General features: G+C 46.1%; 1 protein-coding gene and 1 long non-coding RNA gene across 4 annotated transcripts in view; one reads left to right on the top strand and one right to left on the bottom strand.

The window, feature by feature from the left end:
• Positions 1 to 23702, bottom strand: part of LOC127009088 (sodium-dependent phosphate transport protein 2B-like) — a 31328-nt gene extending 7626 nt beyond the window's left edge. Inside the window, exons 1-3 of one of the 3 annotated variants that reach the window (XM_050881860.1) lie at positions 23502 to 23702; positions 2525 to 2669; positions 404 to 442 (exon numbers count right to left, since the gene is read on the bottom strand). In XM_050881860.1, coding sequence (XP_050737817.1) covers positions 404 to 442; positions 2525 to 2669; positions 23502 to 23507 — 190 coding nt within the window. In that variant the 5' untranslated portion in view covers positions 23508 to 23702. Of the gene's footprint in view, positions 1 to 403; positions 443 to 2524; positions 2670 to 18950; positions 19111 to 23501 lie in introns of those variants that run through there. The other 2 variants (XM_050881859.1, XM_050881861.1) reach the window with 2 other exon arrangements.
• Positions 449 to 26438, top strand: LOC127009093 (uncharacterized). The gene is made up of 2 exons (XR_007761577.1): positions 449 to 782; positions 25853 to 26438. It is a non-coding gene; the product is annotated as an uncharacterized LOC127009093 (long non-coding RNA).

Here is a 26438-nt window from a genome sequence, read left to right as displayed (position 1 = left end):
CAGCGTTATGTTAGAGCGCTGAGCCTGGATCAAAACACATCCCACGGAGAAACTAATGAAGCGACTCACATGGGAATAAAATTGCAATAGGCGTACACACACCCACACACACCCACACACACACATACACACACACACACAGATCCATAGAGGTAAATATCTTGAGTCTTAATCAGTTTCTACATGACACATCACAAGTCATTCAATCAGCCAAAGAAATACTGTTCCCATACATATTAACACCACACAGAACACACAACGTACGCCTTGGAAGAAGTAAAGATGAATCAGAGGCTGTATTATAAATTCAGAGGACATTAACTCTCTAAACAATCATAACAATTAACAACGAGAGACAACGCCCCACACAGTTCCCTTTAGCAACAGGCTCGTTACTAAGTACCTTTCCACGGTTTGCCTGTGTCATCGATCCTCAAGTCCACTGGAAGAAGTCAAGAGGAAGTTCGTTAGTAGTGAGCTATTGTTAGTGTTGGAGCGCGTCACAAAGGATTGTTAGAAGCATGAGAGCATTGTTAGATTAGAAGCTTGGAGGTCAAGGCGTGGAGCTGACAGACGCCTCACATTAGTAAAGAAATGTGTGTAGTTTTGTGTTATTATTTATTTGTTCTTGTTATTCTGTGTGTTTATAATTTACTTTTTCTTCTTTCAGGTGTCTCATCAATGAACCGAAAGTCTGTCAAGTGTTACGGTACGCTGAAGTGAACTGAAGGCGGCTGTTCTTCGCGAGCCACGACAGACCGCTTGCAACACCGTGGGCCAAGGTGTGTGTGTGTGTGTGTGTGTGTGTGTGTGTGTGATTGGGATCTTTTAAACTATTCTTTGTATCATGTATGGACAAACGACGAGTCCCTTTTTGTCTCTACATGTGTCCCACCCTTTCAAAGCCATTATGAGTGCTGTGTTTAAGGCGTCGGAACTCCACGGGGGTTGTGGAGGGTTGTGGTCACCTTTTCATTGACTTTTCGTCATGGTGGAGCGAAAGTATCCAGTGACCGGTTTAAAATGTCAGACTCGTCCAGCTCCCGGTCGTGGGCATCTATGTGTTGGGCTGCTGTGACACACGTCCGGAATAGACCTCTCTTTTGGTCACTCTTCTTTATTATCTTTTATAGGAGCAGAGGTAGCGGGCTTTTTTTGTTTTTATTCATTTTTGCCCTTGAGCTGCTTCCTTTAGTGTAAAAAAAGTTCTTGTAGGGAGGCAATAGGCTGAGAGACGGTGCGTTTTGTCTGGATTGCATCTGAGGAGTGACCCAATTCCTCAACTTGAATCCGCGTCATTACCTCTCGTCCAGCAGACATGTGATGTGATAGCTGCAGCGCCACCTGGTAGCCATACAGCATCATGTAACCAAGTCCCGCACCCTCAGATTCTTTTGGCTTTCACTACAAATATTTCCAAATCATGGTGCAGAAGCCTTGTCAAACTATCATTATATGCTCATCAAACTACCTATGGAAGGCACTCTGGTATTTGGATTTTCCAGCAGAGGCTTAAGTGTTTTTTCTTCTTCTTGGTGCAATGGTGATCTGAGTTTGGCCCAGGAAAAAGGAGATCATTGATTTGTCTCAAAGTGTAATAGTACGGGGTGGGGCTACGTGTGGGCTGAGGTATTTCTGGGAGGCTTAGCCCATTCAGGTTCCGCCCGCTTATGCTCTACCGCCGCCCCTGCATTTAGATGAAGGTGAGATTATGCGTGTCAGCCGGCGATTGGCCCAGCAAAGAGTTCAAGCCTGGAGGTGAGATAACATGAGTAGGCTGCGTCGCGTACTCTGGCTCCTCTTTCTAGGAGGGTCAGATCGACGCGAGATAGTGAACTAGTTAATGTAGCCGCGTAGTGGAGCAGGACCGGCTGGTTTTGTTGTGTCCCATAAAGTGGCGAGGGGAACGGGTTTGTTCCGCCCCGCCCCGCCCCGCCCCGGGCTGACCGATCATCGGGAGTGAAAGGGGAGGGAAACCTTTGACTTTTTGCACTGTGTTCGCGTAAAAGGTCTCTGTCTTTTGCCTGCTGAAGTAAAGAAGCGAAAGGGAATGTGGAGCGTGAGGGTGAGGAATGTGGCGTGTCTGGAGTATAGAGGAACGATGCGAGAATTATTACGTCATTACTGTGCAGAGAGAGAGAGAGAGAGAGAGAGAGATGGACGGCCTTGACGGGGGGTTAATAGCAGGCGGACTGAAGTGAAGATCCTGTGAGTGAATGGAAGAAAAAGAAGTTATGAATGAAAAAAAGTCGTGATGTTAGTTTTAGCGACTCACAAAGAAAAAAAAAATTAGGTGAAGCCATGCATAAAGAATAAAAAAGAAAAAAAGAAAGAAAAAGAAAGAAAGATACAGAAAGAAGAAAAATTAAGGAAAAAGAAAAAAGACAAAGAAAACGAAAAAGAAAAGAAAAACAAAGAGAAAAGAAATAAAGAAAAAAAAGTTGCCAATGTTAGCAACCATGACGGTGTAGCTAATTCTCTCTTTTCTAATCCAGCGCCCCCCGCCCCCCTCCGTGTAACTTACCCCCCCACTTGGAGCTGTCGTCCACCATCTCCGGCACCGCCCACGGGTCGTCTTTCTTGGCCCGGCTCTCCTTCTCCTTGTCCATGCTCCTCTGCTCCGGCGCCTTCACCATCTCGTCCCCGTTGAAGGCGACATTGGCGTGCCCCTGCGAGGGAAGGAAATACAGAAGAGTTAGTGATATAGAGGTGGATAGAGGGATAGATTTAGTGATAGAGGTGGGGAGAGTGTTAGGAGGTTAGTGAGGACGTTGAAGTGAGTCAGGGCGAGTCTTAGGCCCGTGCTAAACGTTTTCGACTCTCACAACAGCTGTTTCCAAAGGCCGCAAAGGAGATCAGTCGGGTATATTTCCAAAGGTCACGATGGGAAGGAAATACAGAAGCGTTAGTCATAGAGGTTAGGCGTTGAAATCAGGGCGAGTCTTAAGGTCATATTCTAAAAACATTTTGGCGCCCAAACTCACACGTTCGACTAGGCTTTCCAGGGGTAGTTTTATGACCCTTCTTCTGTACCATGAACCTAAAAAATAAAATAAACACTCATGAGAACCCGACTGATCTCCTTTTTGGCCTTTGGAAGTAGTTGATATGCGGGGTGGAGGCGTCTGAAATACACTGCGTTAAATTAGAGGAGGATTACGTGGTTAATTTGTGAGCTGCCACCCGCGGTTTACCCTCGGCTCAGTGGCTTGGGGAGGTAGAATCATTCATACACTTGAGAAATATGTGTCCTGCTGCTGTGGTGAAGTAGACTAATGTATGTGGCTGTGTCTACGTCCTGCCGCCCGCTGTGTTCCTCTTCGCCTCGCCACGCCCAGCCACCCCGCGTAACCACCCTCATGAATGGCCAACTTCCAGGAATTCAGATTGGAAATTACCCTAAAAACGTGCGTCCATTGCTGCATAAAGTATTGCCACTGTCCTCTGCGTAACAGTGCATATATCCGCTCTTGCGTGGTCGCGGTCTGAATACGTTAGCTGCCAGTTATATGCGAAAAAGGTAGCAGGGTAGCGAGTCCGCTCTGCTCAGTGGCTAAACGCGATCACTGCTTCAGCGGAGGAGTGCAGATATCTGTGTATGCATGTCAAGTGTCACGTAGATAGTGGAAGGTTTGATTTTCATTGGCGAGGGATTACTTTTTTATATGTTGCTATTAGATTGTTTATATTATTTTCATGCTTATTCTTATTTCTTGTCCTATTTTCTTCTTTTTCTTGTTTCTTCTTCTGCGAGTTACTTCTTTTTATTATTATTATCATTGTGTCACTTTCTTAACTCCATTTTTTCATCTTCCTTTTTTTTCAAGTCACTCCCAACTTCCTCTAGTTATTAATTGTTCCTCTGCACACACACACACACACACACACACACACACACACACACACACACACACACACACGCACACACACCGGACACGTAAGGGATATAAATGTTTATGTTTGTTCGTTTGTTTGTTCGTCTCTTTACACACGTACGCCTTAGTGGATTACGAAAGAGGTGTGACACTGACTCTCTCTCTCTCTCTCTCTCTCTCTCTCTCTCTCTCTCTCTCTCTCTCTCTCTCTCTCTCTCTCTCTCTCTCTTTGATACCACTACAACTACTACTACTACCACTACAACTACTACTACTACTACTACTACTACTACTACTACTACTACTACTACTGCCCTTGATCACTGCCCAATCTCCTCATTTGAAAGGCTTGAGCTCCTACCTTCCTCCTCCTCCTCCTCCTCCTCCTACCTGACTCACGTACTTCACGCTAACTAAAACCTCGCCCTCGTCTCAAGGCTAAGTCTGGGCGGGACAAAAAAGGCGGAGTGGCAGAACGAGCAGCTCTAACCTGTGAACGAAACTAAAAAGACTGTCACCAGATTTTTAACAGGATGACAAAGCGAGGAGATGCGGGGATTTTGTCTATACCAGTTTACACCGCCGCCCTTTTGTTGTCTTGGCGTGTTCTTCCTTTGCAACGGGATGACAAAGCGATGAAAAGGCGAAAGCAATGGACCATTTTTTTTTTACAGCACAGAGAGCAACTCAAGGGCAACAACAAAAAAAAGATGTAAAAAAAAAAAAAGCCCGCTAACTGTTGCTCTCATATAGCGATAAGTATAGATGTGGCCAAAAGAGAGGTCAGTTTCGGATGGAGAGGCGTCTTGACACACTCTTTATACACCGCCCGTATCCTATATACTTCTCGGGGTGTCATTTCCCGCCTTTTTTTTATTGCGAAGGTGCTGGTGGGTGTGAGTAAGTGGCTTTGTATGCGTATGAGTCCTTGAAGCTGTGTATGTGGCGAGAGAGAATATGAGAGAGAGAGAGGGTGGGAGGGTGGGGCAAGAGCGTTGGGCACACGAAATGCTTTGACAAATGGTGCTTGAATGCTCTCTCGCTTCGTCCTGTTCCTGTTGCTGTCCTGTTCCTTTTGCTATCCTGTTTCTCTTACTCTTCTGTTGCATATATAGTTTTGCTCCTTTTGCTATCCTGTTCCTCTACAAGTCCTGTTCTTTCGTCCTGCTCCTGTTGCTGTCCTGTTCCTTTTGCTATCCTGTTCCTTAGTCCTGTCTCTCTTACTCTTATGTTCATTAGTTCTGTTCCTTTTGCTATTGTGTTCCTTAGTCCTGTTTCTGTTACTATTCTGTTCCTTTTGCAATCCTGTTCCTCCGTCCTGTTCCTACTCTAACTTCATCTCAAGCTCCCGTGGGTGGCTATAAGTGTGACGGGAGGCGAAGTACATGACACAACACAAGTCAGTAATCAGCCAACTAAATATCGATCCCTACATATTAACTACACCACGAAGAACACACAACGTACGCCTTGGAAGAGATCCAGAAAAGTTGCCTTGGTTATGGTGGAAGCTGCGTCTTGTGTGGGTGGCTCCGTGCGTGAAGGGAGGTGTGTCCGTAGAGCATGCATGGCAACAGGTGTGTGTGTGTGTGTGTGTGTGTACTGCCGGGATGGGGGTTATGATAAGAGCCGACACTTTAAAAACGGGTTATGTCAGCTTCTCTCTCTCTCTCTCTCTCTCTCTCTCTCTCTCTCTCTCTCTCTCTCTCTCTCTCTCTCTCTCTCGTTATCTCATGTAATTCTACGTTTTCTCTCACCCCAGTCCTCCTTTCCCCTCTTCCTTCTTATCAGCTGTTCGTATACACTGTCCAGTTTCCCTTCTCTTCACACACCTCACGTTACCTTGTGTTATTTTGTTACTTGATTGCCGTCTTGCTAATGTGTCTTCCTCTTATGCTACTACGGTTCTCCCCTCTCACCCTGACCCGTCCCACACTCATTTAGTCTTCGGTTTAAATGTATGTCTATGTGGTGTATATATGTGCTTGGTCGCTTCCTTCTTCATTATGATCATCACCTTTTATCATTCCTATCGGTCTCCTCCTCTTTCTTGTTCTCCTTCCCATTCATCTTCCTTTTTTTCTCTTTCTCTCCATCCTTCTGCTATACGTGGTTGTGGTTGGTCGCTCCCTTCTTCATTATCATTCTCATCTTTCTTTGTCTTCACTTTTATCATCCCTATCGTCTTCCTCCTCGTTCTTGTTCTTCTTCCCATTCATCTTACTTTTTTCTCCATCCTCCTCCTCGTCCTTGTCCTCCGTCTTCCCATTCATCTTCCCTTTTTTTCTCCCCATCTTCCTCCTTCTCCCCAGTCTCTTCTCTCCCTACCACTGCTGTTTTGTACCTCGCCCACGGCCGTCTCTCGTCTGGTTCCCGTCACCGCCTAGCAACGGTCGCAGCTTCCCAGGCAGACGACCTTTCCAAGAGCGTTTCATTCGACAGTATTTCAAAAGCTTTGTGTCTCCCGCTGCCAGGCATTCACTTGTCTAAAGTTTAGGTGTGATCTGCTTGCAAAGAAGGCCGCGTCCCGTGTTACAGGACCCCCGCGCCGGTCCGCCTATCCCTCGCCCGCGTCGTGTCAAGGCACCGCGCCGGATGGTGATGTAACTAGGCCGGAAGCGTGCCGGGATTGTCGGGGCCTCACAATGGGTCTGGCTCGGGCTGGCAAACCCCCGCTGGGACTCCTCGCCCGCCGCTCATATTATTTACTATCGCGGTATTAGCGGTGAGGCGGGGCGGGACACGTAAGAGGCTGTTTAGCAACGCATTCCATTAACTCATTATATAACAGCCTTAAATATTTAAAGCCCTTTGAGTTCTTAATCAGTCTGAGGAACCGGTCTGTCCGTAGTCTGAGTAGCCGCTGTCCGCATGAGCCCCGTTGTCCGCGTCTGTTTTGTTCTTGGAGTGTTGAAGATGCGACGCAACACTGCAAGTTTTGGAGAGGCTGAGGGCGTGGCGTGCCCATCCTCATTCCGGAGCGGCGCGCGTGACTGTCCAGTGTGTGTGTGTGTGTGTGTGTGTGCCTGGACCCTTTGATCCTATTGACCTTCAGGATGGGCGTGGTGTGTGTGTGTGTGTGTTAGGTAATATAGGAGGCGACTATTATTTGAAACTCACTTTTTCCCCATTAGTTGTGTTGTTCCTCTTACACATCCTCAAGTTAACCGCTGACGAGACAACACAAGCGTGACTTAAGGGAGGGAAACACGACACGAACTAAACTACGGACATGCCAGGGCCGAGGAGACATAACATTATACACAGAGAGGCTTTGTTATTATACCGCGGGTGCGAGGCGGAGCAATAAAAGTCTGATAACGAGGCTGCGGAGATGACGTGTGTTGGAGATGTTTTTGTGTGAGTCTTATCGTCAGGGGGAAGGTATTGCCTGGAGAGGGAGGTGAAGGAGGAGGAATGTCACTAAGAGTATAAACAGTCATTACTACAGGAAAGGAAATGGGGTGAGGCAAATAGACAAAGTGGAAATGTACAACTGAATAGGAAAAATAAGTATAATTATAAGTGAGCTAAGTGGAGTAAAGTTAAAAGAAAAGGACTGTATTTGAATGGAGGTGGAGGTTGAGGAGGAGAAGGAAGAGGCGGAGGAGATGAGAAGGGAAGGGAGTTGAGGCAGGCACGCTAAAAGAGGTGGAGGAGGAGGTGGCTAAGGATGAGAGAAAAGCAGGCAATAGCATCATCATATTATCTCATTTACGAAGAAGGGAAAGAAGGGGGGGCTTGAGGCAGGCACGCTTGTAGGAAAGGAAATGTCATCATTGCTCTGGTCGGAACCTTATCATTAGAAGAGAGCGTTCAGGGGACCAACTATAGGAAAGCATGCAGTAGGAGAGCGTCATGACCTTATCAGAAGAAAATACCCACTGCAATACTTCTACGGAGAAATGAAAAAGGAAAAGGAGAACATAAAAACCTTCAGTTCTTATTTTTTTCACGCTTATAGGAAAGGAAATGTCATCAGTGCTCTGGTTGGAACCTTATCATCAGAAGAGAGCGTTCAGGGGACCAACTATTGGAAAGCATGCAGAAGGAGAGAAAGTACCCACTGCAATATTTCTACGGAGAAATGAAAAAGGAAAAGATTAAATTGGAGGACAAAAACCTTCAGCTCCTATTTCCCCTACTCCTCCTTCCCTCCCTCCCTCTCCATCCCGCAATCATCCTCTACTACGTATAATGAACGTTTCTAGCTATTGAGAGCGTCACGACCTTATGTCAAGCAAACTGTTTACTTTATTAATGAACAACGCTGTTTCCTACTTTACTTCCTGGTTCAACTTTATCACGTTATAAAGCGTTAGGAATCAATCGCATGACAACACCACATCGATGCTACAGGACAGTGCTTTACCTTTCAATAGCGAACAACAGGTAGTGAAGAAGTGCTGTTCCCCTACACCCCCCCCCCCCCCCCAGATGCATGCAGACTTAACCCACCTGTTCTCCGCCAAGCACGCAGGAAGTAATCGTATTGCTGTGTGCTAATATTCGATTTTCCGGGGCGTGTTCCGATCGTGAATGGGGAAATGTATTGTGTTACGTGGTGACTCAGTTTCCGTTGCACCATTAAGAGGAGGAGGAGGGAAGGAGGGAGAGGAAGACGTGAAGGTGAGAAGGGAAGGAGGGGAAAGTGTAACAGGGAGAAGGTGGGGGTGGGGAAGGGAAGGCGTGAAGTAAATAATGTATGAGGAATGTTTTCAAGGGACGCAAAGGGAAGACATTTAAATGACTGTTATGTGATGCTCTTGAATTCGACTTGACATTGTAGCGTCAAGGAGAGGAGGAGAAGGAGAAGAGAGGGAGGGATAGGCGTGAAGTAATATGTAGTTTGTAGAATCTCTTAGGGTCTGTAATATCCAACGGAAAGGGAAAATATTAAAGTGGAGGCTATGTTACGTTCTTCAAATTCAGACTTTCCAGAAGGGAGGGAGCACTAGCTATCCTCCGAAGCGTGAAGTTAAGGGAATTTGAGATTACGTAGCTTGGTAGGCTGCGCAGTACTTCCACGAAAAGGATAACCCGCAAGAATAAACACCTTGTATGCATAACCCTTTAGCACTACCGTCTTTCTCCTTCCTTCCCTCTCTCTCTCTCTCCCTGTCTCCCTCTCCTTCCTCTCTTCCTTCCCCCCTCTCCCTCTCAGCCACTGCAATACTTCCACGAAAAGGATAACCCGCAAGAATAAACACTTTGTGTGCATAAACCTTTAGCGCTACCGTCTGTCTCCTTCTCTCTTTCTCCCTGTCTCCACTCCTTCCTCTCTTCCTTCCTCCCCCTCCTCCCCACATTACTCTTCCCTCCCATCCATTGTAATACTTCCACGAAAAGGAGAAGCATAAAGATAGACACTGTATGAATAACTCTTTAACACCTCCGTCTGTCTCCCTCCCTCTCTCTCTCCTTCCTCCCTCTCCCCCACTCACAACTCTTCCCTCCCACCCACTGCAATACTTCTACGAAAATACAAAAAGAGATAAAATTGGTGGAGGAAATAGACACCTTTCTCCTTTTCTCTCTCTCTCCTCACAACTTCCTCCTTCATCCCTGCTACCTCCCACCTCCCTCGTGACTCTTCCCTCCCTCCCACCCACCGTAATACTTTACGAAAAAACGAAATAGGAAAAGATGAGATTGGAGGAGGAAATAAGGACCTTCAACTCTCTTATTTTTTTACCCTTTCTGATTCTTCTCTCCCTCCCTCCCTCTTTCTCTCCTTCCAGCCACATCCTCCTACCCATCCGTTTGAGGTGTTCCTCCGTGAATGGGTGTGGAGATAGGGGTCACTGGAGGGGCGGTGTTGCAACCATCACCACCACCACCACCACTATCATCACCACCTCCACCACCTCTTCTTCCATTTCATCCAGCATCACCACCCCATTATCACCATTCCTATCACCACCACCACCACCACCACTAACACCAGCACCTCCATACACCACGATTCACACCACTACCACTAACTTATCATCACCGCTCCTACCATACCTCCACCAACAACAACAACACCACTACCTCCATACACCACCATCAACACCATCTCTTTATCACCACCACCACCACCACCATCACCTCCACCCAACCTACACCCCCCCCCCCCCGAAAAAGGAAGCTTACGTTCGTGTTAAGGTCACAAAACTACGTACTAATTATTTACCGTCCATGTGCTTGTATTGGCTAAGACGGAAGGAAGGAGAGAGAGAGAGAGAGAGTGGCCTCGCTTCACTCTGCTTTACTTTTCTCCACACACGTCTAAGCTACTTTTTATTACTTCTGCCTACTTTTTTCTTTTCCTTTTTTGTGTGTGTGTGTGCGTGCGTGTGTGCTTTTAAGGATTCAGTGAGCGTTTTAAAATGCTTGTTTGCTTGACTTTGACCCCACGTGTGTGTGTGTGTGTGTGTGTGTGTGTGTGTGTGTGTGTGTGTGTGTGTGTGTACTGCCCGTGCCCACACCCAGATTTCCTAACCCGTATATAGTTTATTTGTGTGTGTGTGTGTGTTGCGAAGTACAGTGAAGCAATGAATGAAGAAGGGCGAGGCTGCTTGCTTACGAGAGAGAGAGAGAGAGAGAGAGAGAGAGAGAGAGAGAGAGAGAGAGAGAATAGACGAGATGCATAATAATTAGAATCGGTCACTCTCTCTCAACAGTACAATATGCAGTCGTGTATTCAGATGGTGGCGATAGGGCTTGCGACAGGCGGATGATGAAACATGGATACAGGGTTCGATTCTCTGTGCATTATATTTTCTGCATATGAATTCTAGTGGGCTTCTTAATATTACGAACCCATACTGTTAATATTTCTTGCAATCACAAGCTTTAGCTATTAGGTATTAATAACCTATATATTTAAATGTCAATGTATGGTCACTAAATCTATCTAAATCTTTAACTATATATTGTAACTTATTAGCTAACTTGGCATGTCTCCGTCTATCTATTTTTCTATCTACCTTACTCTGTGTGTGTATGTCTGTGTGTGTGTTATGACCGTGATAAATGTCCTTCCAATCTCAAACTTCCTCTTTTTTTCTTCTTTTGCTCCTGTGTGTGTGTGTGTGTGTGTGTGTGTGTGTGTGTGTGTGTGTGTGTGTGTGTGTGTGTGTGTGTGTGCGCTTGCCTGCTCTTCCCGTGGTGAACTAACTATATACTCTTGTGACCTTTCCAGCCGCCTTCTTTTTCTACTTCCTTCCGTACTTTTCTTCGCCGCTTTGCTTTTTGCCGCGGCGATAACTGGAGTACACGGCGCCTGTATTAGTAAGCGATGCCCCAGATAGCGTATGTAGGTTACCACGTGTTCGTTTCCTAATGGGAGGGGCTGCCTCGATGGCTGGCCGGCACGTTGGCTGGCTGTTTCTTGCCTTCACTCTCTCCCTCAGTCTCCTTCTCTTTCCCTCAGTCTCCTCTTTCCCTCACTCTTCTTTCCTTGCTGTCTCTCTCTTCCTGGCCCTCATATTCTTGCCTTGACTGTTTTTCTTGCTTTCATTCTCTCCTTCAACCTCCTTTTCTTGTCCTCACTCTCCAATTCTTGCTGGTCTCTACTTTGCCTTCGATCATTCTGTTACTCACTCTCTCTTACTGGTATTTTCGATGTCATTTTGTCTGCCTTTCTATCTGTCTTTTGGGTCTGTCTTTCGCTCTCTGGCGGAAGTGGAGGATGAGTAAGATGAATGTGATGGGGAAGAGGATAAGGAAGAAGAAGAAGAAGGGGAAGAAGGAAGTTGTAGGTTTGGTGCAAGACGACGAAAGGTAGAGAAGAGGAGGAGGTGGAGGAAAGAAGAAGGTCAGGAGGAGGAAGTAAAAAGGTCAGGAGGAAGAGGAAGGAAAAAAGGGGTCATAAATGAAGAAGAAAGGAAGGGAAATAGGAGAGGAGGAGAAAAATGAGTAGATAATGGAGGAGGAAGAAAGGAAGGAAGGAAAACAATAGAAGGGAAAAAGAAGAAAAAGGAAAAAAGCAGCTTGGTAAGGAAAAAGGATTAGAGAGAGCAAGGAAGGATGAGAAAAAAATTAATGAATATTGGAAGAGGGAGAAAGAGAGGAAGGAAGAAAAAGAGAGAAGAAATAAAGAGAAAGAAAAGGAAGGGGAGGCACCATGGGGGGGGGCATAGTATAGTGACCAGGGACTTTGACCACGACCTTAACCCCCACTGGACTGAACTGGACTTTTGGGCGTGGACGTGATATATGACCTGACTTCCCGTCCCTCTCCCTCCCTAAGTATTTACTCTCCCTGTCCTTCCAATCTCAAACTTCCCCTTTTTTTTTCTTCTTTTGCTCCTGTGTGTGTGTGTGTGTGTGTGTGTGTGTGTGTGTGTGTGTGTGTCTCTCTCTCTCTCTCTCTCTCTCTCTCTCTCTTTTTTCTCTCTCTCTCTCTCTCTCTCTCTCTCTCTCTCTCTCTCGTACACACACACACACACACACACACAGTCGTTCCCTCACCCATCAACGTAATTAGTATTTCTTTGTTTTCTTCATTGTTGGTATTATTTTTTTTCGGCTTGTCCAATCACGTATAATCTATCACCCCACACCCCTAACACACCCCACCTCTCACCCCTCTCCTACCTCGTGTTACAAAAAGCATCTTATCAATAGAAAAAAAAGTGAATAATCTAATCAAGAACATAATTAAGTCGCACATAAGGAGTCTACTTTAATCTAGTCTACGCAAAACGACTTGACACTCTTAATACGCTTTTAATACTTGTAAATCAGTCTTTCAGTCACTCTGGAGGAGGAGGAGGAACAGCAGTCAATTAATCAGTTAGTCAGTTTTTAGTTAAGCCAAGTTCAGTAAGTTTTCACGAGAGGAGGAAAGTCAGTCAGTCAGTCAATCGGTCAATCCTCAGGTTATCAAAAGTTCAGTAAAGTCATCACGAGTCAGTCAGTCAGTAAATTAGTTAGTCATTCAGTGAGTCATTCAGTCGGTTTTCAGGTTATCACAAGATCGTACCCCAAAATGATACAACAATATTAAGTAACTGAGATTAAAAAGTTTTATTATTATGCTTCGTCAGGTGCAATCGAGGTGTGACTTGAGTTTTTTTTTATGGTTTTCGCGGTTCATATTTTCTTCCTTTTACTTTCATTCTTTTGTGTTTTATTTAATCTTTATTTGTGGTTTTATTTTATTTCTCGGGTGACTCGGTTTAACTTTCTCTGTTTTTCTTACTTTCTTTGTTATTTTTTTCGTGACTAGTAACTTATTTTCTTTCCCTCTTTCTTATCTCTTATTCGAGTCTTTTAATTTTCTTTCTTTTTTCCCACGAGTCTACTCATATATTTTCTTGCATTCTTTTCACTTTTTATTAGTCAAGTTTATCTTTTTTCTCTCTTTTGCTTCGTCTGGATCAACAATTTTTTTGTTTTCCTCTCCCATTCGCGGTCCAATTCCACTTTCCATTTCTCTCTCTCTCTCTCTCTCTCTCTTGGTCTTGTTCAACTTGTTTTTTCCTCTTTCTTGATTTAGTTTAACCATTTCTCTCTCTCTCTCTCTCTCTCTCTCTCTCTCTCTCTCTCTCCCTCTTCTTCTTCTTCCGTCCTCAAGGGTGTGTCCGTCTGTTTGTCCTCCTTCCTCCTCCTCTTCTTTCCTTTGGACACACCTTGTTCGTGACCTCCCAGCACTCCCTCACCACTATCACCTCCCCCCCTCATCACCACACCCTCCTCACCTCTGCTTTTTGCCACATTCATTCTCACTTTCTCCTCCTCCTCCCAATCGTCCTTATTCATATCTTATTTCGTCGTCCTTAAGAATACTCCTCTCTCTGTCTCTGTGTTTTCTCTCGTTCTGTCACAACCTCCCACCGCAACACCTTAGCCCTTTTCCATCCCTCCTAATCCAATCCCCCTTACCAGAGAGGATTAACCATGGACAGTCTTAATCTCCTCCTACCTGCCCAACCCTCCCGCTTAGGATCACAGTATCATTCTCTTAAGCCGCTGTCTGTCTCACCCCAAAGCGCACCAAGGAAGATTATAATGCATTCCAACCCTTTTATTAGTATGCCAGTCGCTTTGTGGTGCCAGTCTCTTTTCTTTTATTTCATTTATTGATACTAAGAAAGCCCAGCGTATGAGGAGGAGGAGGTAGGAGAAATCGAGAGAAGGAGGAGGTTGTAGGAGAAAAATGGAAAGGAGGAGGAGAAGGAAGATGCTGAAGGTAATGGAAAGTAGGAAACATAGGAAGAGGAAAGACAGGTGGAGGTCAGGAGGAAGTGCTTAGAAGAAGAGCTGGAGGGGGAGGGGGAGGGGATAGAAGAGGAGGAGGAGAATGAAAACTATGAAATCAAGGGATGGTCAGGTGCAGGGAAGGAGGAAGTTATTGAAAAGGGAAGGAGGTGGTGGAGGAGGAGAGAAAGAGGATGAAATAGAGGAAAAAGTAGGAGAGAGATAAAGGGATGGTGAAGAGACCCGCCCCGCCCCTGCCCACCCCTCGTATCTGGGCCACGCGGCGACTGGGTGTGGGTGGGTGTGTGGAGGGATGTGTGGTGTGGGTGGAGGGTGGGGGAGTGGATCAGCTGGTGCAATTTATTTGTTTTTTTCTATTTCTTTAATTAACTTGGATTTGTTTTTGTTGATGTTGTTTAATTAAGCGTAATTTGTTGGTGTTGTTGTTGCTGTTGTTATTATTTTTATTATTATTGATTTCTTTCCATTATCCTTCTAATTCTACTAAAACTATAACTAATATCTTCATCTCTTTCTCCTCTCTCTCAATCTCATCTAACTACTACTACTACTTTTTTTTTTACAACAAAGGAGACAGCTACTACTACTACTAACGACGCCACTACTACTACTGTTGCTATCGTAAGTAAAGGCTATTTCAAAACCCTCTTCGCCACTCTCGGCCACACCGTTCCTTAATGTATTTTCGTTCATTCTCTACATACATAAACGGCCGCCGCCTTCACCTCTTAACACCGCAGGAATAGTTGATCTTTTTCCCTTTATTTCTGGGGCAAGGCTTTCGTAAGGGCTGAGGGAGGCGTTGGGTGTTGGGCAAAAATTACGTACACACACACACACACACACACACACACTTGCCCAACGATTCAGCATAACATATATATAAAAAAACTTCACATTCTTATGATTATATACTAGAGAGGATGGAGGGAAAATGTGTGTTAGTGATACATAGATAAAGTCATATATAAGAAAAAAATCATACTACATATTTATACGCGTATCATACAGGAATGTGAACTAGATAAGAGACTGCCGGGCAATACGCTATGCAAAAACTCACTATAAATAATACCAAATATATCCCCGTGACAACAGCGCAGGTGGGCGTGACAGACGCGACAGCGGGTAGCACAAAGGACGGAAGGCTGGCTTTTTTTCCTTTCCTTAGCCGCTACACACCCACCCTCTTGTTTCTCTATGTCTCTGTTATGTTATTTCCATCTGTAGTCTCTCTCTCTCTCTCTCTCTCTGGTATATTCATCTCCTTTGTTTTTTTCCCAAGGTTCTTATATAATTTTTATCCTTTCCACCCGTGCCACTGTCCTCATGTTCCTTCCTTTTCCTCTCTCTCTATCTTTCATTCTTAAGCTATATCCATTTTCATTCATTTATTTCTTTTTCTTTTCCAAGGCTTTTACATCCTCACTTCTTTTCTTTGTTCTCCATACAGCCTTATCTATGTATTTTCGGTTATCGTACTTGCTCCTTGTAACTGACCAGACAGATAAAACAGCGTGGCCAGTCCAAAGTTTAGTTACAATATCCTCTTCATGGCATAGAGGCTCCAGGAACGAGAACCTCCGAGGGCACGCTTGTGTTTCACAACCGTGTCCTCGGAGGTTCTCGTTCCTGGAGCCTCTATGCCATACTTCCCTGATCAGAGGCACCAGGAAGCAAGCGTTCAGGACAGCCGCGCGAGGCAAGGCCGTGCTGTGCTTTGGTCCGGCACGCGGGGACGAAGAATTATGGGTTGAAAGCAGAGAGAGAGAGAGAGAGAGGGAGGGGGGGGGGGGAGAGACCGCAAGCGAAGGTCTCTTGTCGCTATCTATTACGGTCAAGTCAACGGTGTCGGTCCCGAGGCTGTCCACTGCCGCGTACGAGACATGCAAGACGGCTTTCTAGGGGCCGTCCTCTTGTTACTGACAGGAATAGTAACAATGACCTAAGCTTAGGAATCAATGCCAGTGGATGCCTACCGTAAAGTATAAGTATCCACTACTAGTAATAGGCAGAGCAACACACACTCAGCATTGCATTAGCGTTCCCCAAGGAGGCTGTCCATGATTACGCATTAACCAAAGGACGTTAGAGAAGGAAAGGGAGCGTAAGGGAAGGCAAGGGGAGGTAATGGAAAGCGAGAAGGTATGGGAGGGTGAGAGAGAGGGAGGACTTTGGAAAAGATAAGGGGAGGTAATGGAAAGGGAGAGGGAGGAGGTAAGGGGAGAGAGATAGGAGATAAGGGAACGTCAGGGGAGGTAATGGAAAGCAATATAGAGGGAGGAAAGGGGGGAGGGAGAAGAGTGAGGGATAAGGGAACGTGAGAAGTTAGTGAACGGGTGAGGGGGGGCGTCAGCATCCCTCTCCCTCACACCTGAATCCGCGTCACCACCGGAAGTGTAGTGCGTCGGCGGGTGAACCTTGAGTGGAGTAAGTTGACTCAGACTCAGGCGCTTCCTTCCTACCGCGCCCCGTGCCGGGGAGAACGGCGCGGCGGGGAATGAATGAACGGCAGCATTACTATTATTATGTTTTTTTCTTTTATTTTTATCATCCTTATGCCATCGAGGCGAAGTGACTATTACAAGTCAATCTCCGGGACCGGTTGTTGTTTTTCTCCTACTCTTCTTTCTTACGAGACTCGCGGGACTGGTTGTGTTGTGTTCTTTTGTTTCTTTTTTCATTTTTTTTTACGGTGGCCTCCGCCGCAGCCCCGCCGCACGCTGCCCATGGCGGTGAGGGTCTGGCCGGACTCGCCCTTGGCTCCTGTAACCCTCCCCGCCAGCCACACAGACACGACCACAGTATCGTATGGCTCGTAACGAAGGGCCTGGCAGCCTCCAACGTTGCGTCTTCATCGTAGCATCAAGAGTAGTTGTCAAGCTGTCCCGTTAGTAAGAGTTTTTGAGAGCTTTGAGACTGAAACATCTTTATATATCATGCATAGCTCGTAACGAAGGACCTCGCAGCCTCCCAGTGTTGTGTCTTCAGTGTAACAGCAAGAGTAGTTGTTAAGCTGTCCCGTTAATAAGAGTTTCTTAGAGCCTTGTGACTGAATCATTACCGTCACTATCGTATGTCTCGTAGCGTATGTTTATATCTCTCCAGCAGCTTCCAAACGTTACATAACAGTTGTAAAAGTAGTTGCCCAGCTTCCCCGTAAATAAGTTATGAGGACTAGAACTTGGCATCCTTATCATGCAGCTCAAAGCGTGTGTGTGTATGTCCCAAGCAGCCTCCAAACGGTATATTTCAACACAGCATAAGAGTGGTTGCCTAACGCTCCTTCGAGTAAAAAATTCTAAGCTCTTTAAAATCATATATCATCACAGTGGCCTTGCAGACGACGCGAGTGCTCGATAACTATAACACTCCCATGCTCCGCAGCCAAGTATTAACCTTACATTCAAGCGTCCAAGTGCTCGAAGCCTGAAAACATAATATCGACCTTGTAGACGGGAGAGACCGCTTGATAACTTATGATATCAGTCACCGTATCCGCAGCCACCGCCGACACCTGCCCGCGCTCTGCCTACCGACTGACAGGCTGACTGACTGATAAGCTGGCGAGGCATTACCCATGATGATCGCTTGACGCCTCCTGACGGCTTCTTACCACCTGTTTAAGTTCTTTAATTCCTTGCAGATTAATTATAAATAGATTAAGAAGTGAAGGTCTGGATGACTTATTTACGCATGTATCGCCAGTTGATGAATGTTTGTAATGGAGTGGAATTTACCGTATCACTAACATATGAAAACAATACGGGAGGGTCCCCGCGTGCATCCTTGAAGTGCGCTGAGTGATGTTACTAGCGTGGAAGGTTTGGCTCTTGATTATTGTTGATAGTTTGCCTCATGTTCTGCTGACACACACACACACACACACACACACACACACACACACACACACACACACACACATCACCAAACGCACGACCTTATCTCCCGTGGCTTTGAACACATCATTCAGTCACTACCACCACCACCACTTCAAAGTCACACCACACCCATACCAACACCACATCACAGTCCTTCCACTACTTCACCACCACATCTCACATACCCTCTAACAACACCACATCACACAGCACCATCACCTTACCCGCACCACCACTGTACATCTTCACTATCCACTGATCACCAACAGACTCTCTAAGAAAAATGCTACCTCAGGATCCTCATCAGAATTCTCCGTCACACACACACACACACACACACACACACACACACACACACACAAGTACATCGTCAGTTTGTTCCTTTCCGCCTCTCAATACTTCATTGGACTGAGCTGACAAGAATCACGAGTTTGTTCCGACGTTACCGCGCATGGCCGCCTTGCAGCCTCACATCGCTCCGTTCCTCGGGAGGGGAAAAGTTTACTAGCCAGGAGGGGCTTACACGCAGGGCGAGGCGAGTGTCCTGGCACGGGAGGGAGGCAGGGAAGGATGCGCCTGCCCCACCGCTCTCAAGGACCTTTGCCACTCCTTTGGGGCTCATCCCTCGCTTTTTGCTGCCTCGCGCTGACCATTACGCCCGAGCGGCTAATTTGTCTTGCAAACATACCCTCTTCCTCCTCTGGAACGCTCTGAGGAAACTAATGTTCTCCCTGGCGCCCCTGCTGATCTTTGTTTCTATAAAGTAACGAGGCCAGACACGATCTGGCTTTTGGTCTCCGGCCTCACGAAGCTGCCGCCGCCCGGGTTATTAGATCGCCCGCTGCATCCGACACGAGTGCCAGCAACGAGGCAGTGTCCGAGCAGTCGAGCCGTTATGTGATACATGAGTAGTGAGTGTGTGTCCCGGGGTTAAGCAAGAGTGTGTCCCGGGAGAGAACAATAAGGTGCTGCAGCCATCTACCTGCTCGATGGACCGCGGGTCTTCCTTGTTATTCAACATGGCGTTGAAGTCTCCTGAACGTACGTCCCCCGAATGTTGGTCCTCAGCAGCACCGCGTCGGGGACTATTCCTTCACAGCCTTGTACCAAACCTGAATGGACTGAGGTTCCCAACGCACCTCGATATTTATCAACCACGGCGGCTCGTTGGCTCCTCCCCCCAACGGGGCGGGGCGCCCCGCCGGCTCGAGGCTCCGCCTAATCGGAAACTGTGGCCCAGGTAGTACGAGTCCTGCCCCCGCGGGCCACGTGACGGGCACCCTCCGTGCCACCGTGCCGAGCTGCCCCAGGGAGGGAAAACCTTAGAGGGCTCAGTGAAGGTGGCAGGACGCCGGGGTGACGTCACTCAGGGTTGCCGGGGGTAGCGACGCCGTTGACTCAGGTAGTGATTCAGAGCCACCTGCCTACCGGTGCACACACACACACACACACACACACACACACACACCATTGACATTGAAGGACTTGTATAGGCGAGGCATGGACGGGCGGCGAGGGGCGCCTTATCGCCGCGTTAATCCTCCGCGTTTATCTTGAGTCCTCACCAAGGATGCCGCAACGCGGGACCGTTATGAGGTGTACACTGTACACGGGCAAGGCGGCGGCAGTGTTGACAGTCGCGTTATGCGGGAAGAAAGCAAGCCGTCCACGTGGCCTCCAGATGGTCCCGCCCTGCGAGGCGGAGCCACTTCCAGTCAAGGAGTTCAGGGACCCACAGTCTGGCCTCTTCGCCCGCCGCGGCACCGCGCAGCGCCGCCGACACTCAAACAAATCCCGGACCTGCAGCACCTGGCGCGGCGGCTCGGTCACCACCACAGCCGGGAACGGTGTTACGGGGGAACAGAATGATTGTCTTACGTTATGACGTTGTTACTAGCTGGAACACGTGGCTTGACTTGATCGGTAGTCTCCTTGCTGAGCTGCCCCACCCCTCAACGCTACCATGCAGGCAGCAGTTAGTTGCAGCGCGGCTCGGCTCTGGGGCTGTAGGTCGGCCCAGCGCTGCGGCCACGCGTAGAGGCGGCGCTGGGGCGCGGAGGTCAAGGCCGCCGCACGCAGGCTTGAATTAAACGACTCTGCTATTTATAGAGACGCCAGACTGACTTCCTTGCCGTCCTTGCTGGGGCTCTGCGTTACTTAGACGGGGCTGCTGGGCATTCCTCTCTGGTACAGCTGGACGGAGATATTTAGTCCGCCAGGAGAGTTACTTGCAGTCTTTCTTAAACGTTCTTCTACGCTCAGACGCCACGATATAACGGGAGAAAATGCACACACACTTACGGGAAAATAGAGCCAAGGAGACTACTGCTACTACTACTACTACTACTACTACTACTATTTCTTCAGATAGCTTATCACAGCGTTTTTAACAGGAAAATGCCGAGTGTTTGTTGTCATAAAAAATCGTAAAGCTATTACATAACCTGGGAAATGGAGAGAGAGAGAGAGAGAGAGAGAGAGAGAGAGAGAGAGAGAGAGAGAGAGAGAGAGAGAGAGAGAGAGAGAGAGTAAGTCAGTCTAGATAGCCACCGGTCTTAATTAAAAGGGAGTCTTTAGTTTTACCTTACGACCTTTTTTTCTGGTGAACGGTTGACCCCTCGTGTTATAGTAGATCCTGTGACCCTTTAAACGCTCCCCCCCTCCCCCCCTGGCTGGTTCTGAGGGAAGGGGGGGGAGAGGAGAGAAGGGGGGAGGGAAGATATTTGCTAGTGACCAGATTTTTCCCTCGAGGTCACTCAGCAATGGTAGGCGACTGTGAACTGGTTATAGCTGGACGAGGAGGAGGAGGAAACGGCGGGAGGTGTGGGAGTGGGAGGCGGGGGAAGACAGTTGTGTGTGTGTGTGTGTGTGTGTGTGTGTGTGTCAGTAACCCTGCAAAAGATCATATTTCTTGATCTCAGGAGGCCGATCAGAGGGGAATGTATGAGGAGGAGGAGGAAGAGGAGGGGTTTTGTCACAGGTGTCGGAGTAGTAATGGTAATAGTAGTAGTAGTAGTAGTAGTAGTAGTAGCCTGAATAGAAGATGACATAGAGGAAGAGAAGGATACATAGAAGAGAGGGACTAAGAGACGAATGAGGAAGAGGAGAAGACAGAGTAAGATGATAAAGAGGAGGAGAAGAGTGAGAGGAAAGATGTGTTTTCGTCACCACTACATGCATACAGACAGACATACATACATAGACCCATTGGCAAACAGAGAGACAGACATAAATACATACATCCATACATTGAAACCTACCTATACCGGTGCTGCTATAGCGTGAGGTCTACCTCAATATATCGTGAGGTCTACCTCCCGTTTCGACTATAGTGTGAGGTCTACCGCAGCATCGAACTATAATATAATATTGTACGTGTATACATATTTATGTAAACCTTATATTATCATTTATATATCTATATACTATTTATATTTATATTAAAGGCAGAGAGGAAAAAAATAAACACGCTATCAAATACAATACATACATTCATTTTAACGATAAAAGCAGAGAGGCAAAAATAAACACGCTATCAAATACAATACATACATTTATTTTAGCGATAAACACTGCGTATATCTTCTAGGAATGACACGAATAGATCATTGGAATTTTTTCTCATCATCTTCCAGCAAAAATGGTCAAGATGTGACTGGAACAGCTGACTACCAACACCTCGCATTTTCTTGAGAATCATCGTTTTAGCATCCAACCACGATCGCTCAATTCCCTGAGTGTGTGCTCCTGTCGCTGGATCCACAAAATGTCGCTGGTGATTCACTGTTGGATGTTGGTAACCCATGGCATTTATATTACTATAAGCAGGCCACTCATCTGAATGTATCACCGAACCTTGTGCACATTCCCTTTCAATAATAGGGATTAGAGTGTTTCGATCACGCCGTTCCACCCAAAAGTACCGACAGTCTGAGCCTTGTTTGAGACGAAAAACCCAAGGCCCGTCAATTCTACGCCCATGGTTTCTGTTGTTTTCTTGTTCTGCATCACTGTCTTCGGAGAGAGGAGTGTTGTTTCCATTCAGTATCCTTCCTCGGTTGTACTTCTGTCGACCAGCAAATCTTGCCTCGTCAATTTGAATGGGGTTATCGTTTGTTCCAACCATCTTCCCTTTTCGTTCATGAGAAGCAATGGCTGCACACACCTCTCGGCACATATTGTACCAGTCAGTTACAGTAGACCTCACGCTATATGTATAAATATCCATGTTAGACCTCACCTGACCTGATGGCCACGTTAGGGGAGGGGCACGGTAGACCTCCGCGCTGCACCTGAGTAGACGACATATTGAGGTAGACCTCACGCTATAGTAGCACCCCTATACCTACCTACCTGCTGACCTATCTACGCATTTACCTACAGACAGACAGACAGACAGACGTGAGGGGTTGTGGGTTGTGGTGGGCAGCATCGCCACATACAATAATATGATATCGCCTTTACTAGCTGGACCGCCACCACTGTTCCGTTTCTCTTCTTCCTCCTCCTCCTCCTCCTTAACTGCGTCTTTGTGTTTTCGTCTTAATCTTTCTTCTTCTTCTCTTCCTTATCCTTGTTCTTGTTCTCTTTTCTCCTCCTCCTCTTCTTCTTTTTTCTTCTTTTTTATATTTCATTTCTCTTTCTTTTCTTCTTCCTCCTCCTTCTCTTTTTCCTCCTCCTCCTCCTCCTTTTCCTCCTTCTCTTCCACATATGACATTTTTTAACTCCTTTTCCTTCTAATCGCACGTTTGGAAGTAATAACAAGCAACTGAGAGCAAGATGAAGGGGCACACACACACACACACGCACACACCATATCCATATTAATTTTTTATATACAAGAGACTGCTAGATATGTCACTGGCAAGCTTTCTCTCTTTTCCGCTTTTCTTCTTCGAGGCAAATAAATACCCACTAATGTGGCTAATGGCGCGTGTGTATTGGGCCATGTCGAAAAGTTGATCTTATACAACGTCGAAGGTTTTGGTGGCGCCGATAATGGCCTTGAGTGATAGCTGCAGACGGTGGTTCCTCAGGTTTCAGGTGGACGCGTAACTCAGCAAGGCCGCGGTGATTCTGTCTGTTTACAGTGTAACGTAGCTCCTCAAAACCACGACGCACCTGCAGGCTTTGGTGGCGGTGATTAGAGTGGCCCTGAGTGATAAGTTAGGGTGCGGACGACCGGTTCCTTCGTGTATTTTGTTTTCTTGATGTGAAGGACAAACCGCGACTGATCGCCTGTCAGTACCAGATAACCAGCCGCGTCTGGGCATAGCAGATAATGAGCTCTAACCGCCCGCCCGCAGGAGCAGTGACGATGGCCGGCATAGATAAACTGGTTTCACGCGATGGATGCGTTCCGAGGATGACATTCAGGGAGAAATTTGCGTAATTTGAACATAATTTAATTTTTTTATCTGATCACATTGCTAGTGTGAGAATAACGCCCAAATGGCGAGCACAGACAGCTATAGTTTCACGCCATACGGAAGATGATCAGCTTTGACATCAAGAAGCAGACCAACAAACTCACACTCATTGGCGACACGCTGCTGAGGAGGAGGGTCTTCTGCTGCCAAGAAGTGAAGGTGGAGCTGTTCAGGAGCCGATGCTGCTCTCTGCTGCAACTCGCTGGGGTTGCGGTGCAGGGCTGCCTCCCTGAACCGTTATAGGGTTTGCCATAACGACAGGCTTCTTGTGGACTGGCTCATCCCCGGCCTTCACCGGGCAGGCACGGGATGCAGTGCCTCTCTGTGCTGCGCCGCCGCGCCAAGCACATTATGAAGAGTAGGCTGGAGCAATCTGGTAACTCCATCCCGTCATCTCCCCCGTCAGACAGAGCTCTGGCACCTGTGTGGAGCTGTGCGGCGCAAATGGATGAGCCTTCTGTGCGCATAGATTGTGCACAAGTGTGATATTGAGACACATTTGTAGATAAGGCTTGGTCATTTGTGTTAATTAAGACCATATATTGTAATTTGTACACTCATTTTTCCTATTCATGTATATACTGCTTGGTGAAATAAAACAAAAAAAATATTATTTATCCGAGGTTGTGGACTTCATCCCGCTCCGACAAAGGATCAGATGCCTTCTCTCAACCGATTATGTCCGTCCGTCCTCACGTCTACTGGTTCTGCATCGCTACTCTTGTCATTTGGCTGTCCGTCTGTCACCGCGTCTGTTACCACGTCATTATTTTGAGCTGCGGAAGTCATTACAATCTCTTTCCAAACCATGTCGCCAGCTGTTTTTTTTTCATCTCTTTTTTGGCCCCTAAGCTTCCTCCTTTCCTACAAAAACCCTCCACTGAACCAGAACATTGACTGGAAACACCTTCGCCTCGGCCACTTTCACGCCCAAACACCTACATACGCGTCAGGAAAGAGGAGGGAAAAAAAAAAAAAAAAAAAAAAATCGGAGGAATGAAATTTTTTTGTCCCCAGCGTTGCGTGAGTCGGTGTTACGTATGAAGGCGTCTGATATCACAATGCTACATGTTATCGAAGGTCAACGGTGCCTGATACCCGCGAGGCAGCCAGATATCACGCCCGTAATCGAAACTCATTATGCAACCGGCGGGACCCCCCCACCCACCTACCTACACACACATACACACCACCATGGGCACGGCGGGCACGGGATGAATGGCTGATGATAGTGATGTTACTGACGATAACCACAATACTGCCTCGTCATCCTCGTCATCATCATCTTTGTCGTCGTATCTTTTTTTTTCATCTCATAAACTGAATATACATCGAGAAATACCACACCTCTTCTACTACTACTACTACTACTACTACTACTACTGCTGCTGCTGCTGCTGCTGCTACTACTTCGACTACTACTACTCATAAGACCTTGATATTACACCCCAGAAATAAAACATGCTTGACAAACCTTACCTTCTCCTCCTCCTCCTCCTTTTCCTCTTCCAGTTTCTTCTTCATCCTTATTATCACTGGAAATCACTTGACACACGCACAGACGAACACTTCTACACACACACACAGAGGATCAGGGAAGAGGAGACGCGTGTTGATGTGAAGAGCTGTGAAGAGATTGGGCGAGAGGGGGCGAGATACGTGTGTGTGTGTGTGTGTGTGTGTGTAATTCACCTCTTGGTCTGCTGCGGGTCTCTCTCTCTCTCTCTCTCTCTCTCTCTCTCTCTCTCTCTCTCTCTCTCTCTCTCTCTCTCGTGTGTGTGTGTTCGCAAGTGTTCTGGCTCACACTTGTGCCATAAATTCCCGGGGGCCAGCCAGCAGTTAACTTCGATTTAGAAATAATTATATATTCGAGTTGTTGACTTTGCTTTATATCATCAAATAATTTCCCTAAGAATGAGAAGTGATGATGGTGGTGGTGGTGATGGTGGTGGTGAAGGGGAGAACGGAGTTGAAGGAGAAGGGATAAAAATGGTGAGGGTATGGTGGTGGTGGTGATGGTGGTGATGAAGAAAAGAAAATGGTGCTGAAGGAGAATAATGATGATGATGATAGCAAGGATATGGTGATGATTATTATTATTATTAGCCTATTATTATTATTATTATTTTTTTATCTATTCTTCATCCCTACGTTTGATAATAGCCCAGTCACGTGTTTGAGTTCCTATAGTAATAATAATAGATGAGGGTATGGTGATTATTATTATTATTATTATTATTATTATTATTATTATTATTATTATTATTATTATTAGTCTAGTATCATTATTTTTTTTCTTCTATATTCTTCCTCCCTACGTTTGATAATAGCCTAGTCACGTGTTTGAGTTCCTGTAGTAATAATAGCAAATTGATTCTCGTGTTGTTCCATATTTCTATTTCTTCTGTGAATTTTTTTCTGCCTTTTTTTTTGTTATTTGATGTATTTTTTTCAGATTAGTTGTATGACGTTTACTACTACTACTACTACTACTAAGAATAAGGATATATAGTAAACAGGGGAGAAGAAGAAGGTGAATTTGATGAAGAAAGGAAAGAAGGAAGGATGGAAGGAAGAAAAAAGTAAGGACAGAAGAAGGAGAATGTAGATGGAAAGGAAGAAGAAAGAGGACACAGAATAAAGAAGAAAGGAAAAAGCTTGAAGAGAAAAAAAGAAGAAAGGAAGAAAGGAAAAAAAAAAAGAACAAGGAAGAAAGAATTATGAAGAATGAAGAAAGGAGATAAAGGGGAAGAAAGGTAAAGATTGAAGAAGAAAGAAGGAAAATGAAGAGGAAAGAGGAAAAGAAGAAATAAATAATGATTAAGAAAATAAGAAAAAAGAAAGATAAAAGAAAATCTAGTGAACAAGAAGTGACAAAAAAGGAAATACGATAAAAGGAAGAAGAAAAAGAAAATGAAGTTAAAGAAAAGAAAGAACGGTAGGAAGAAGAAAAGAACGAAGACAGTGAAATAGTTGAACGGACTAAAGAAAAGCATATCTAGTGAACGTTAATGAAAAAAAAAGTGGAAAAAATAGAAAAT

This window comes from Eriocheir sinensis, chromosome 39 (genome assembly GCF_024679095.1).
Source record: "Eriocheir sinensis breed Jianghai 21 chromosome 39, ASM2467909v1, whole genome shotgun sequence".
In the NCBI taxonomy this organism is placed as follows: Eukaryota; Metazoa; Arthropoda; class Malacostraca; order Decapoda; family Varunidae; genus Eriocheir; species Eriocheir sinensis.
This window is presented reverse-complemented; position numbering and strand designations above follow the sequence as displayed.